General features: G+C 46.6%; 1 protein-coding gene across 1 annotated transcript; it reads right to left on the reverse strand.

The window, feature by feature from the left end:
• Positions 1-4380: 4380 nt before the first annotated feature.
• Positions 4381-6380, reverse strand: LOC311627288 (NUT family member 2F-like). The gene is made up of 3 exons (XM_084893656.1): positions 6167-6380; positions 5668-5787; positions 4381-5154 (listed from the first exon to the last, which is right to left on the reverse strand). The coding sequence occupies exons 1-3, from the start codon at positions 6338-6340 to the stop codon at positions 4456-4458; spliced, it is 993 nt and encodes a 330-aa protein (XP_084749782.1). The 5' UTR covers positions 6341-6380; the 3' UTR covers positions 4381-4455.
• Between the last annotated feature and the right edge of the window lie 8484 nt (positions 6381-14864).

Raw genomic sequence — 14864 nt, forward strand, 5'->3', positions numbered from 1 at the left:
GGGGGTGGGCAATATACACACCAAAAGGATGCCTCCTCTTTATGCTCATGGAGTCACAGAGCAGTGGACTAACACACGACACGTTCTCATGCGTCCACACTTACACAGCTGGAGGCCTTTACAGCACGAGTGTGAGTGTATTCAAACACGCAAAGAAGACCTTTTTATATAATGAGACGTAGAAATGATAATAGTGAGTGAAAGGAGAACATAGGAGCATCTGAGATGAAAGAGCCAAGGTTGGGTACTTAGTGATTACCACGAGGCAAGTTATTTCCAGTGACAATGTCCTTATTCTGCTGCTGAAATAGCTTGTGATCCTGGGAAAGTCAGGGCTGATTCTCACAGAGCTGCTGGCAGCTGTGATGTTGCTGTGGCCACAGGGGAAAACACCAGACTTAGCTTTTGCTGTCACATCCTTGATGGTCATATTTTGCTTGTTAGGGAGGCTGTGATACTGCAATTGTATTTTGGATACTTTGTCTGATTCCAGACTAATACTCTCTCCAGAATGTGAGTGAGACACACACCTCGAACCATGTGGAATGACCCTTTGGTAGAGATTCGGGATTGGGTTTCTCTGCAGTGACTGTGGCATCCTGAGCAGGCTGGATACCTGCCTGTTACCTTTCTATTCCTCTGGCTGGGACAGGGGTAGGCTTCATGTGAGGAAGCCTACAATGATTTTTTTTTTTTAGGTTTGATTTATTATTATTTTTGTAGGTTTAATTTACCTTGTGGCTCTTTTACTAAAATAAAATCAATACTGCACAACTGTACTAACTACATTTGCAATATTTTCCCCCACAGGTATATGAGGCTCTTGCTTCATCTCAGATTATCTTCAGGGTCACCTGAAGGTTCTCCTAGTAGTGTTTAGGGACACCTCCCCAAGTTGTTAATGGGGCTGCGTGAATGTAAGGTAGAATCAGGCGATGGAAACCAGGTGAAAGCATTGGGTTACTCCAGAGACACAATGTAATGTATGCCTAGGGCTAGGCCCTAGGACAGTGGTTGGCAAACTGCGGCTCGAGAGCCACATGCGGCTCTTTGGCCCCTGTGGCTCTTTCACAAAATACCACATGCAGGCGAGCACGTACAGTGCAATTGAAACTTCATGCCCATGTGCAGAGTTGGTTTTCGGCTCTCAAAAGAAATTTCAATCGTTGTACTGTTGCTATTTGGCTTTGTTGACTAATGAGTTTGCCGACCACTGACCTAGGGAAACTGTTGTGAGTATCAATGCTTTAAGCTTTGTAAGACTGATCCTATACCAAGATTATAATTATGCAATTTGCATAAAATTTGGTACAAAGATAGTTGAAATGTGTGTGTATTGCTTTTAATATTGTTTGTTATGCTAATTTAAGTATCAACTAGAAACAGAAGAATAAAACAAAATGTTTATAATGCATGGAGAACCACATAATAAACACCTGAGTCTCCAGCCGTCTAATTTAAGAGCTCCGTTTTCATGATTGATTTTGAAGCCACCTGTGTGGACTTCGCTGCTTTCATCTCCTTCTTTTACCTTCCCAGCCATGGAGCATTGAGTTCCGTGTGTTCTATTATCATTTTGCTATTTTTGCTTTTTGTCTTTAAATATTTTAATACAGTAATTTTGCTCATTTGGCAGGTTTTTAAACGTTATACAAAATAGAATTCACCATGTCTTTTGTAATTTCCTTTTTATTTTTTAATACATTTGACTGATTTTTAGAGAGAGAGGGAGGGAGAGAGAAAGAAACATCCATTGGCTGCCTCCTGCACACCCCTTACTGGGGATCGAGCCTGCACCCTGGGCATGTGCCCTCACCAGGAATCGGACCTGAGGCCTTCAGATGTATGGGTCAACATTCAATTCAGCCACCCCGGCCAAGGTGTGATTTCCTTTTTAAAATAAAATTATTTTCCTGCCGGGACTGGTTTGGCTCAATGGATAGAGCAGGGGTCCTCAAACTTTTTAAAGTGGGGGCCAGATCACGGTCCCTCAGAGAGCTGGAGGGCCGGACTATATGAACTACTAATTCCTACTGTAACACCTCGGCTGCGCTCACTGCCCAAAAAACCTGGTGGGCAGGATCAGACTCCCCTGGGGGCTGCATGTGGCCCGCGGGCCGTAGTTTGAAGACCCCTGGATAGAGCGTCGGCTTGGGGACTGAAGGGTCCCTGGTTCAATTCCGGTCAAGGGCATGTGCCTTGGTTGCGGGTATATCCCCGGTAGGGGGTGTGCAAGAGGCAGCTGGTCGATGACTCTCTCTCATCAATGTTTCTAACTCGCTCTCTCTCTCTCCCTTCCTTTCTGTACAAAATCAATAAAATATATTAAAAAAAATTATTTTCCTGAAATCCTTTTGTTGTGTGTACTTTATCCATATTTCTATGATGTTGCATCTCATACGCAGTATACATTATACATCAGTGACTTTGATTACCATCTCATTGTTTCAGATTGATCTACACTCAACATTGCTAATACAAAAATTCTGCTGCTTTTTTATAGGGCACATGCAAGTCTTCCCCTATGGTTGTATTTGTTTTCTTTTTCTGCCATCACAATTTACCACCAACTTAGTGGCTTAAAAGAACACAGATTTATAATCTTAGAGATTTGGGGGCTGGAAGTCTGGTATGGCTCTTACTGGACTGAAATCAAGGTATCGGTAGGTCGTGTTTCTTTCAGAGGCTCTGGGGGAATCTACCTCCTGCTCATTTGGGGCGTTGGCAGTATTCAGTTCCTTGAGGCTTTAAGACTGATTGTAAGCTGAGGGTTGTTCCCAGCTTAGAGTCCAGTCACTTCCCCTGACCTGTGACTCCCCCCTCTAACTGGGAAGCCAGCGATGGCCAACCAACTCTTCCTCATGCTGCCTTCTTCCCGATCCTCTGCACCTGGGGTTGGATTGGGCCCACCGAGATAATTCAGGGTGATTTCTCCATCTCAAGGTCTTGCATCATAATCCCATCGGCAGAGACCCTTTCCCCATTTAAGGTAACGTGTTCACAGGTTCTGGGAATCAAGGTGGGGGCATCTTTTGAGAGCCAGGCCACTTTGGAACCAGATAGAGTTAGCCCCATCCCATCGCTGCTGCTGCTGGACCACTGCCCTGGGCACAGCTTTGCATGTGGGGAGGGGTGGAGCAGAGGCCATGCTCCTGGAGGCTCAGTGGTTCTGATGCAACCTGAGCCCAGGAAAGGAATCAGAACTTAAATACAGGGAAGAGGCATTGGCTGGGAAGGAAGGAGGTGAGGGCCAGGGCTGGGACAAGGCAGTTCTGGAGACGGTGTTTCCTCGGCTTAGCTCCTGCTCCTTATTGTTTGCTCATCTTGCTCTTACATCCGGGGTTCAGATCCTCTGCTTTGACTGTGGGGTCTGTACTTGTGCCCACAGCAGGGCGACTGAGCCCCCTTCCCTCAGCCTGGATCTGCAGCTCCCACCAGATCTGGAGCCGGGTGCAACTCTTCCACTACCGCCCCTGCTGATCCCGCTGTGCTTGTGAAACTGCATCTCAGTTTGTTAGGAGTCCTCCCCCCCTCCCCTCCACTAGAATAGGAATCTAGGTTGGCATCTATTCACACACGAGTCCTACCAGGGTTGTAAAAGAAGGAACAGTATTGTGTGGTGGTCTTGAAGACTCATTGTCCCTGAGCCTAGTCCCCCAGCCACACCAGATGGGTTCCCCTCCCTCAGTTGGACAAGAGTCTCCCACACAGAAATCCAAACAGGGATGTGGCATCCTCCTTCTCCCCTCTCCCCCGCCCCACTGTCATTTCCCAAGTCCACACCTTTAACAGGCTTGTCACCATTACTCTTTTGTCACCCCCTTGTTCCAGCCTCACCCCTCCACCTCCCTCCACATTCGATCATCCCATTGAGACTAAAGGATGCTTCCCTGTAAGGAGGCACAGAGGCAGACAGCCTGTCACCTGGGGCCAAGCCTTTTGGTCTAGGGTCAGGCCACCCACACAGGAAACCCTGGAGGAGCTGAGAATGGCGGAGCCCCATTGTCTGACTGCTTCCGGGAGACCCCTCGTTCACTCTGGCCTTGGGAGTAGAAGTGATGATGGGAGGGGTCCCCGGGGATCAGAGAGCTGAGTGCTGCCAGGAGCAGGCGGAAGGAGATCCATCTCCATCTGGAAACAGGGACGGAGCCTGGCCTGTGAATCCATAGCGCCCTGACCTCCCACATTCCCTTCCTCTTGGGTCCCCTCCCCAAGGAGCAGCGCAGACTCAAGTACAAAGACAAAGACATTTTCATGCACAACTATCTTTATTCATAACTGGAATACAATGTCCCAAAGATGCTGTTCCTACCCCCAGTCCCCCAAGCCCACCCTCACCCTAACAGCCCTGCCCTCCCTCCTTGCCTCCCACCCTCCCACATCTCTAGAACAGCCAGAATTATCTTTGGGATGAAAAGGAGCCCCGGGCTTTTCTGGGGCACAGCCACGTCACATTTACTGTGGGCCGCCAGACTGGGGGCTGGAGGGGCCCCCCACTGCTCCACGCTGGCTGTTGTACCTCTTCCTCTTCCTTCCCCTCACTGCGACAGACTGCTCACACTTTCTCTTTAGAGGCCGGGACTGGGCAGCTTTCCGGGCCCCTCGACCTCTAGGGCAGGCAAGGTCGGAGGCCGGGACAGGACTCAGAGAGAGAGCGCTGGGCGACAGGCTCTGAAGAGATGCCACGGCAAAGACCTGGTCTGGGAGGGGCCCCTCCTTCTCACTGGACTTGGCCACTGGCCTGCGGCGGCGGCGCCCCCTGACAGGAGCGGTCTGCATGGGAACGGCAGCATCCATGGGGCCCAGGCCAGAATCGGTGTGCTCGATACCCTGGGGAGCAGAGGGGGGACCCAGAGCCCCGAGGGGTGGGTACTCCTGAGATTCTGAAGGGCCAGCAAAGGCTTGGGGCCCGGCCAGTTGGGCATCTACATGACCAGGCCCTTGACCATCCTTGAAGTCATCCGGTGGGCAGGCGTTGGTACTGACCCCCTCCTGGGGGCCGTAGTCATCTCCCTGGGCACCTTGGCTGGCCACAGACTCAGAAGGACCGAAGTCATATTGGAGTGCACCATCGAGCTGGAGTGCCAGCTCCTCCTCATTCACCTCCACCTCCTCCTCCTTCTCCTCCTCGGCCAGGCGCAGCTTCTCTAACAGCTGGGAGGAAAAGGGGGACAGTGACATGCTCTGCACACATGTGTGAGAGGAGGGGAAGTGTGGGTGATGGACAATGGTGTCAGGGAAGGAGTGAAAGGGGGGACACCGTGATTCAAATCCCAAACAGACATGTGGTTCTCCTCTGTATCCCTCTGCCATATTCCCAGCTTTGTGTCCTTCTCTCTCTCTCTGTCCCCCTTCCCCCCACACACAATCCTCTCCTTCCCATCATCCTTTTCTGTCTACAATTCTCTCTTCCTTGTCCTCTTGCACTTCACCCACCAAGGAGCTGGCTCCTAGGTATGCCATGCTTACAGGCAGCACTGGGATGGCAGAGTCAGGTGCGCCCCCTTTTCTGAGCTACTTTTTGCCCTGGTTTACCTGGAGTCCCTCCCTCCACGACTCACATAGGGACCCTTCCTCCTCTAACTCTCAGGCATCTGTCCCTCCCTCCCATGGCTCACCTGAAGCCCCCCTCCCATCTTTTAAAGTTCCCTTCCTCCCCTGGCTCACCCAGACAAGAGCTAGTGCTTCCTCCAGCTCCAACAACTCCTTAGTTAGAGCCAAGAGATCCAAATGTGAATCCGCGGAAAGTAATTGGGACACGAATTGGGATTGAAGGATCTCATCCACCTGGAACAGAAGGAAGAACGTATAAACTGGAGATGGAGGAAAAGTAGAAAAGCAAAAACCCACCCTCTCCTCTTGCACAAGGTGAGTGTTTTACTATTCAGGGCCATCAGCTCCAAATGCACACACACACACAGAGGAACATATGCACATACAAACACAAGGGCACACCCACATATACACACACTGAAAGCACACACCTCACACACAAGATACACACATGCACACAGAGACACACCCACACCCTCATCACCCATGCATGCACCCAGCTCAGGAACAAAGAACAGAGCTTAATCCAATCTGACTGGGCAGAACCCAGGTCTGGGTGCTGGAGTGCCACACTCTGGAATCTTGAGGACCTCAGAGCTCAGAGCCAACCCACCTTGTTGAGCAAGTCTTCCTGGGAGAACAGCGAGTCAACATAGCTCAGCGTATCTGGGTCCAGGTGGATCGCAATCTCTCCCTGCTGTGGCTCCATTCTGCCCTCTTCCCTTTCTCCACTTGGCTCCCCCATGGCCGGTTGGGCCAGCCCCACCAGCCCATCCTTGACATCCATGTTTTCTTGCACGGCCTCAGCGGGGATAGCCTCAGGTGCCTGGTTCCAGGGTGCCTGGTTCTCCTGGAACAGCAGCAGGGGTCTTCGGGCTCTCCGAACTCTGGGTAAAGGCTTCCAGATAATGCACACTGTTGCAGAGGAAAGAGGAGAGAGTGTGAGGGACTCCAGCTTCCACCCCCTGAGATTGTGATACTGAGGGCAGTATTGGGTGGTCAGAACCTCTGAAGCCATGTTACCATGGGAGGGGAGAGGTCCAAGGGAAGCATCCAAAAGAGTCAAATGTGAGGATGTGTAGAGCCCCCGATTCTCCAAGCCCCTGCCCCCACTACCCTGTTCAGTCGCTTCTTAGGTACACATCATAAGCCCCTAATTACTCAGGACTGGTGTCCTAAAACTTTTACTAATGATACAGATCATCTTCCTGCTTCTGTGCTACACCCCTTGCCCCCTTTAAAAAGGAATCTGCCTTGACAGATGTTACAAGAGAAAAGCAACACGTTCCAAGAGAAAAGCTCCACATTTGTTCTCAGTCTATGAAGGAGGGACGTGGACTACGAGCAAACCCCTCATCTCAAAGATAAAAGGCAGGGAGCCTGGTCTGTGGTGCTCAGTGGTTGAGAACCAACCTAGGAACCAAGAGGTCATGGTTGGACTCCCTGTGTTGGTGGGAGGTACCCGGTTGCCCTGCCCCTGTGGAGCCCAGGACAGCAAGCAGCTCCCTGAGCTCAGAAGTGAGCTCTGGGCTGGAAGCAGCAGAGGAGCATGGGCTGCAGCAGCTGGAGTACCTTCCAGCCCAGCCCTCGGGGCAGTCATTTCATTGTGAACTTTACCACAGACAGCGCTGGACAACTATCTGGCTGGAACTACCTCTCCCGACTGCGCCAGTAGCTCCGGTATCCTAAACTGAAATCCCTTAGCTATTGTGGGCGAACTCCAGGTACCTGAAGAACAGGACACAGGACTAGCTTTCCTGTGACCCTCCCTGTGCCACCACCCCGACATAGCCCACTACTCTCTATACACATGTGGAAGTGGCATGTCTGCCCTCTGGAAAGGTTCCGTGTGCCTGCTGCCTCCACACCCAGGCATTTTTTCCTGGGTCATCCTGACTCACCTCTGAGGACCCCTCCTGTTCAGTCACAGGTTTCCGCGGACTCCCATTCTCTCCTGGTGAACGGTCCTTGAGGAGGCCAGTTCTCTCTCTCCTTCCCCTACTTCGTCCGAACTACGTTTCTCCAGTGGAAGTATCATGTTTTAATCCCAGGTGTTGAGGGACATTATGGTCGCTAATAAACCTCCAACTCCCATGCCAACCTATAGGCTTACCTTCATCTGAAGCCATTCCTGAAGTCTGAGAGAGGATGAGAGAGTTCAAGTGCAGGTCCAGGAGGTGATCTGCTCCAAGAGACACTCACGATCCAGTGAAGGAAGAGGCTGAATTTAAATGTCAGGACGTAGAATTCCAGACATTCTGCATTGGGGGAGGAGCTAAGGGTAGGTGTCCTGGATGGGGTTGGAAGGGGCGGGGGAAGACATTCCATGGAGGGCTATGGCCTGTAGGCAAGAACCAGCATCTTCTTTCAAATTTTAAGTGATAACACAATTGGTGTGCGCTTCTTTCGGCCATTTATACATTAGTTTTTCAGATTCATGGCACAAATGCTTTTCTTGATGTTCCCTTTATCTCAGTTCTTGATCCATCAGCCTAGTTTGGGTCCCTCAACCTGCTTCTCAGCCAGCTCTTGGCTTACTTCAACACAGACTACACTTTCTGAACAAAATTAAAACCTAAAGAACTTGGGGCTACATGGAACCCAGTGTTTGAAATTCAAGTTGACTCAGCAGATCCAGCCTGTTGGGGTGCTGTGTGCCCATCATTTTTGGGGGAGCAGTCCTGTGGCCCCAAGTGCCACCCAGTGCTGGGAGCTCTGCAGAATGTAGCCGACCCAGTTTTACAAATGATCCCCTTTACTCCAATCCATCAGGAGAAGGCCCCATAGCCTACATGGCCAAGACCAGAAATCACTACTCTTTTTTTTTCTCTCTCAGAATATTCCATTGTTCAATGCTTACTTTTTAACCTTTCCAATGATTTTAATGTAATATATTAGACAAGCAATGCCTTGTATAGTTTACAGTATAATTGCACAAACTGGAAAATACGGTGACGCATCTTGCTCCTGCCTCTTTGCCTAGAAGCACAGTCTTCTTACTCATAGAATGCCACTGTTATCTGTTTCCTTTAAATGTTTTCAGAGATGTATTATGCAACTAAAAGCAAATGCAAACTATTTTTTTAAAGTGCTCTCGGCTTTTTTCCTCTGGTTAAAAGTAATATACCTGTATGTCTAGATATATTTATTTTAATTTTACTTAGTGTATACCATAATGATTGTCTCTGTACTGGCAACGTGACTCTGCTTTATTTCTGGAGGCTAGATTCTTACAACATGAAGTTCTACGGTTCCTTAAAATGAAAAGTATATTTTGAATGATGTTAATGAAAGAATAGGTGGCCTGTTCTGGTAAATAATAGACACCCAATGGAATTTGGATTTCAGATACACAACAGATTGGTTTTTAGGGTAATCGGGTCCACACTGTACTTGCAACATACCTTTACTTTAACTATGTTTGCTATTTTCTGAAATTCACATTTCACTGGCATCTTCTATTTTATCTGCCAACAAATAACTTATTAGACTCCTATAAGCTACTCCCCCTATAAGAAGGAGAACTTTAAGTAAAAGGACTCCACTGTGCATCTTGGCTCCACCACTAAACAAAACGGCACACACTCGTGACATATGCCCGTTGTTCTTTGGTAGACATGGAATTTGTGAGAGCCATCGTCATATGGCACTGAATGTCTTGGCTCCCTGGGGAAAAGATAGACGTAAGGGCCAGGAAGGCGGAAAATCTCATGATACCACGTTCTAACAGGGCTTAGCATCTCAAGGTCCTGATTTGTTCCAAATTGTTAAAATTCCACTGCCCAGGAGAGGAGACGCACGTACACTCTGAGCCAAAGCCAGGTCACTAGCCACCATGCCCAACCCTCTTTCTCAGAAACCGGCGTCCACCTACAGCCCAGCTTGCCCGTCAGAGCCTGGAAGCCCTGCTCAGAGGCTTCCAAGTTTCCTGCTTCTGACGCACACCCTCGCCCTTTGAAAGATCGGCTCATCTTTGCCCTTGGTTCCGTCTGCATCTGAATCACAGCAGCTGGCGGCCCTTAACAAACTTGTCTGATACGTATTTTCATATTGCACATAAATGTCTGGTAGTGTCTGCCAAAATGATATGAAAGAGCAATTGTGTTTTGTGCTGTGAGAGGAGAGGTTTGTTAGGAAAGTGGTCCAGGGAGATGAGGGGTGATGACTCCAGAGAATTGCAGCCCAATCCCTGGGGAGACAAGCTTCACTCCCTGCTGTGGCAGCAGACTGCCTGTGGTCTGTAGGATAAAGGACTGGGAACCTTCACTGAAAAAAACTACCATATAATACAAATCCTGCACATGATAGGGGGAAAAAAAGGGAGGAGAGGGTGAAATTCTTCCCATACTACCTGCTACCTGAACAGAAATTAGTCCAGCCAAGTCTTGATCCATGTTATAACAGCAACCTTACAACAGAAACATCTGCAAATCAACATTTATTGAAAAACCTCCATGTACTAAAGAAATAAAAGCAAAAAGTATTCTAATACAGTAAATGTGTTTGAAAAAACTTGGGGAATGGAGTCAGGGGGAAGTATCTCGTGTTTCCCAGGCCTACATGAATGAAACATTCAGACTTCCTAGGAGAAAGGACTGCTTTGAGAAACCACTGAAATGCCCTGCAGAGGACACGAAGGCACTTGCCCCAATTTGAGGACATGTGCTCAGGTAGCCCTCTCCAAATCCCTTCCTGACTGAGGGCTCTATCCATAGCATGGTGTGCAGGGTTGCAATTTTAAGATTCTAAGTGCTCATTGCACTCGCCCTGGTCTGAGCCAAGGACAGCCATGGAGGTTCCTGACGAGGAGGCCTTTCTGGAGAAGCTTTGCAGGAAACTCCTGACCTCCTCCAGGTTCTTTCCTCTCCTGTTCCTCAGCCTTGTCCTGTCCGGTGCAGAGATGGAGGTGGGGGTTGGGGAGATGGGGTTCCTTGTGCCATGATGCACGCACATGTGTTCTGGTGCAGAAAAAGGGGGAGGGGCTCCACCCTGCAAGGACTCCCAGCATGGGTTGTGTCTGTTGTAAGGTTGGGTCTGGTGGGCATGTGCTCGAGGAGGGAGGGGCCCTGACTGTGTTCCTGGCCTGCATGAGGCTTGGCATAACTACCTCTGCCTCTAGAGTGGGTTATGTACACAAGGAAGTGAGGGATGCACGGACCCTTACCCCTCAGGTGTTACCCCTCTTCACTGTTGTTCACAATGTGGGCTATTTGTGTCCAAGGCCTGCGTTCGTTCCCAATAAACACTCACTTCCGGTGGTGTTGACACCAGGGAACTGGCCACTGGCACTGGCTGCATGGGGGAGAGAGTTCAGTGGTTGGCAGGCCTGCTGGGGGAGTCTAATAAGGCTTGTGAGCTGCTGGATTCTGAGGGTCATTCTATGTGTCTTGCACTCTGAATAATGCAGGCGCTGTGGTGCATGAGCCAATGCTAGCACACAGATGCCAGAGCCCTAAGTATAATTTTTAAAAATCTATGAATAAATGAAGAATGCCTCCAGCCTGGATACCAGAGTTTTTGGTAGTTCTTAGGAGTTGTGTGTGAAGGAGAACCAGGAAGAAGGAAATTGTGGAAGCTGTTCTCCAAGACATCATGCCCACCTTCACTCTGAATTTTTGGCCACGATGTTACCTCTATCTGAATGCTACTTCCACTACCTCCTCTCCCCCATCCCCCAAATCCTAATTTGTTTAAAAAAACTCAGGAATTATTTTCTTTCAGTAAAATTTCTATATTTCAAAAACTGTGCTGTACTGCTATCATTTTCCATTGCATTATTGACCTCCTACTATTATTTTATAGAAATCTATCTACATAGCAATGGAACTACTTTTCTAAGTTTCTGGAATGATGCTTTGGACAGAGTTGAAACCAAATTCTAGCAAGGCTGTAGGTTATCATAGCCTGTGTATTATAATTTTATTCAATGTATTTTATGTAAATTATCTTGCTATATGATATCTATTACTTAATGGTCTCTTGTTGGAACTCAGTAAAGGAGAAATTTGGAAGATGGATGAAATCAAGGAATAAAGGAAACTAAGTACTATGATCTTAATGGTTGTGTGGCCCCAAATTTCATGTATTGAACCATAGTACCCGAAGTGATGGCATTGAAGGCGGAATCTTTGAAAAATGCATAAGTCATGGGAGTGGAGCCTTCATAAATGGGATTAGTGACCTCTGTAAGCTTCAGAGAGACCTTGCCAAGTGAGGATACAAGAAGTCTGCCACCTGGAAACAGAGCCATCAGCCAGGCATGTAGGCAGCCTGATTTGAGACTTCCAGCCTCTAGAAGACTGAAAGCTAAATTTTTGTTGTTTATAGGCTACCCAGTGTATGATATTTTGCTATAGCAGCCCCACTAGAATCATCCTAACATTTTCTATAAATCTACTGTGAGCTAAGCATTGTATATACATGAAGCATCTCTCTACTGTTATCAGGCCTCACTGTAATTTTATTAGCAGTTTATGAATGTATACTAGCAAATAGGCAAACAGATGATAAAGAGGTAATTCTTTTAACCAATGTATTCTTATTATAATAGCAACTTGAGAATTTTAATGTGCATTTGTCTATTTCCAGTGTTTGAGTTTTTTGTGACCAAATAATGTTTCCTCTTACTGATTTACATTGGTCAGTCTTCTCTGCTAGACTGTGTATGTAATGAAGTCAGAAACTATATCATTCATCTCTGTATTCCATGCAAGGAGACATGGCTTCCAACACAGGAGGTGCTGAATGAATTAGAAAATGCATGCTATCAATTCACATGAATTGACACAACCCTAATTGACCCTATGTTTTGACCCTATCTGGCCTATGTTTTAAACTGTACCACCACCCAGTGGCAAAAATGACTTCTGCAATCTGCTGATTTAAAGTAAAAAGAAACATGTCTTAAAGTTATTTTTGCAAATTTAATGTCAAGAGGGAAGACAGGTGACACAATCTGCTAAAGAATTTTACAAATAAGCATACCATATCATTCATAGGAAATGGGAAGATCTCCAGGGACTTTGAAAATAAAAGCACTTGTTTACCCTTAGCCTCCCACTGAAGCTGAAAATAAAGAAGTCTACAGAAGATAAAGAGTATTAGTCTTTCTTTGAATGCTAGATGTCACATGAAGTACTTTTGTTCTTTCAAAAAATATCTAAATATCCTTTAATATTTGTTTTGATAAGAGAAAATAAAAAATATTTTAGGGGTCTGTACTAAGATACAACATTAAAAGTCTTGATGTGCTAAATTGAAAATAGTTTCCTACAAAAAATTTTCCTACAGAATAGTGAACATACAATATCGTATACAGATGATATGTTGTGGAATTGTGCACCTGAAACATATATAATTTTATTAACCAGTGTAACTGCAACAAATTGAATAAAAAGAAACAAATGAAGGGATCAACATGGTGAGTTGGAATAAAAATTAAGTTGCATTGAGAAAAAATTTTAAATATATTTTTGTTGATTTCAGAGAGGAAGGGAAAGGAAGAGAGAGATAGAAACATTAATGATGAGAAAGAGACCCATGTGATAGACAAAACAGTTGGTTGACTCACCAACACACCTCCCAAACATCCAGGGGCAGGGATCAAACATAGAACCCAGTGAAGTGCTCTTGATTAGGATTTGAACTCAAGACCCTTTGGAGTACAGGCCAATGCTCTAATCACTGAGAACAGGAGCCACAGCTATGCACGTATATTTGTGTATGTGTATGTGTATGTGTATGTGTATGTGTATGTATGTATCTATCTGTCTATCATCTATCTATACCTTCATTCATACATCCACTCACCCATCCATCAACCCTGAAAGCTAAATAGAAGATTCACTTGAACCTGGAGCACCTGGAAAGAATTTAATTTTTGTCAAGGACAAATGCAGACACTACTTGGAGCAGCAATGTCCCAAGTTATAAAACATTTATCCCATGCAGGCCCTTTTTCAAATGAAAAAGCAAGCTTAGGAAATAGGATTTTATTTAAAATTAGTAAGAAAGTCTCATAGAAATATCAGCATGAAATATGCATGTATAAATATCTACAGGAAGCTGCCCACTCTCACATTAAGAATGGCCAGATCTCACCAGGACCTTTCTTAAATAGAACAACTGGCTCCTCAAGGCTCAGTGTAAGAGAAAAGCCCTGGGAAGAAGAAAATATTTGAAATGAAAAGAGAAATGTAGAAAAGGCAGAGGCCTGTTGCTCTCAACTGCCTTGAGTGTGGGCACCTTCTAAGTGCAGCTAGGTGTCTGTGACAGATGGTACAGGTTTTACACAAAATGAAACAGACTGAGGAGACTTGCACTCCACTGTGGCCTTTTTCTATAGGTGAATTTTGAACTTGGAGTAAATGGCGAATTTATAGATTATCTGGAGTGCAGGAGAATAGGTGGCTCCATCTATTAAATAATAGACACCCAACGGAAATTAGATTTCAGATACACAACAGATTGGTTTTTAGGGTAATTGGGTCCACACTGTACTTGCAACATACCTTTACGTGTATCTTTGTTTGCTGTTTTCTGAAATTCACATTTCACTGGCATCTTCTATTTTATTTGCCGACAAGTAACTTATTAGACTCCTATTAGCTGCTCCCCCTATAAGAAGGAGAAATTTAAGTAAAAAGACTCCACTGTGCATCCTGGCTCCACCACTAGACAAAACTGCACACACTCGTGACATTTGCACGTTGTTCTTTGGTAGACATAGAATTTGTGAGAGCCATCGTCATAAGGCACTGAATGTCTTGGCTCTGTGGGGAAAAGATAGACATAAAGGTCGGGAAGGAGAAAAATCTCATGATACCACGTTCTAACAAGGCTTAGCATCGCAAGGTCCTGATTTGTTCCAAATTGTTAAAATTCCACTGCCCAGGAGAGGAGACGCACGTACACTCTGAGCCAAAGCCAGGTCACTAGCCACCATGCCCAACCCTCTTTCTCAGAAACCTGCATCCACCTACAGCCCAGCTTGCCCGTCGGAGCCTGGAAGCCCTGCTCAGAGGCTTCCAAGTTTCCTGCTTCTGACGCACACCCTTGCCCTTTGAAAGATCGGCTAATCTTTGCCCTTGGTTCCATCTGCGTCTGAATCACAGCAGCTGGCGGCCCTTAACAAACTTGTCTGATACGTATTTTCATAGTGCACATAAATGTCTGGTAGTGTCTGCCAAAATGATATGAAAGAGCAATTGTGTTTTGTGCTGTGAGAGGAGAGGTTTGTTAGGAAAGTGGTCCAGGGAGATGAGGGGTGATGACTCCAGAGAATTGCAGCCCAATCCCTGGGGAGACAAGCT

This window comes from Pipistrellus hanaki (assembly GCF_964339955.1).
Source record: "Pipistrellus hanaki genome assembly, chromosome: 9".
Taxonomy (NCBI): domain Eukaryota; kingdom Metazoa; phylum Chordata; class Mammalia; order Chiroptera; family Vespertilionidae; genus Pipistrellus; species Pipistrellus hanaki.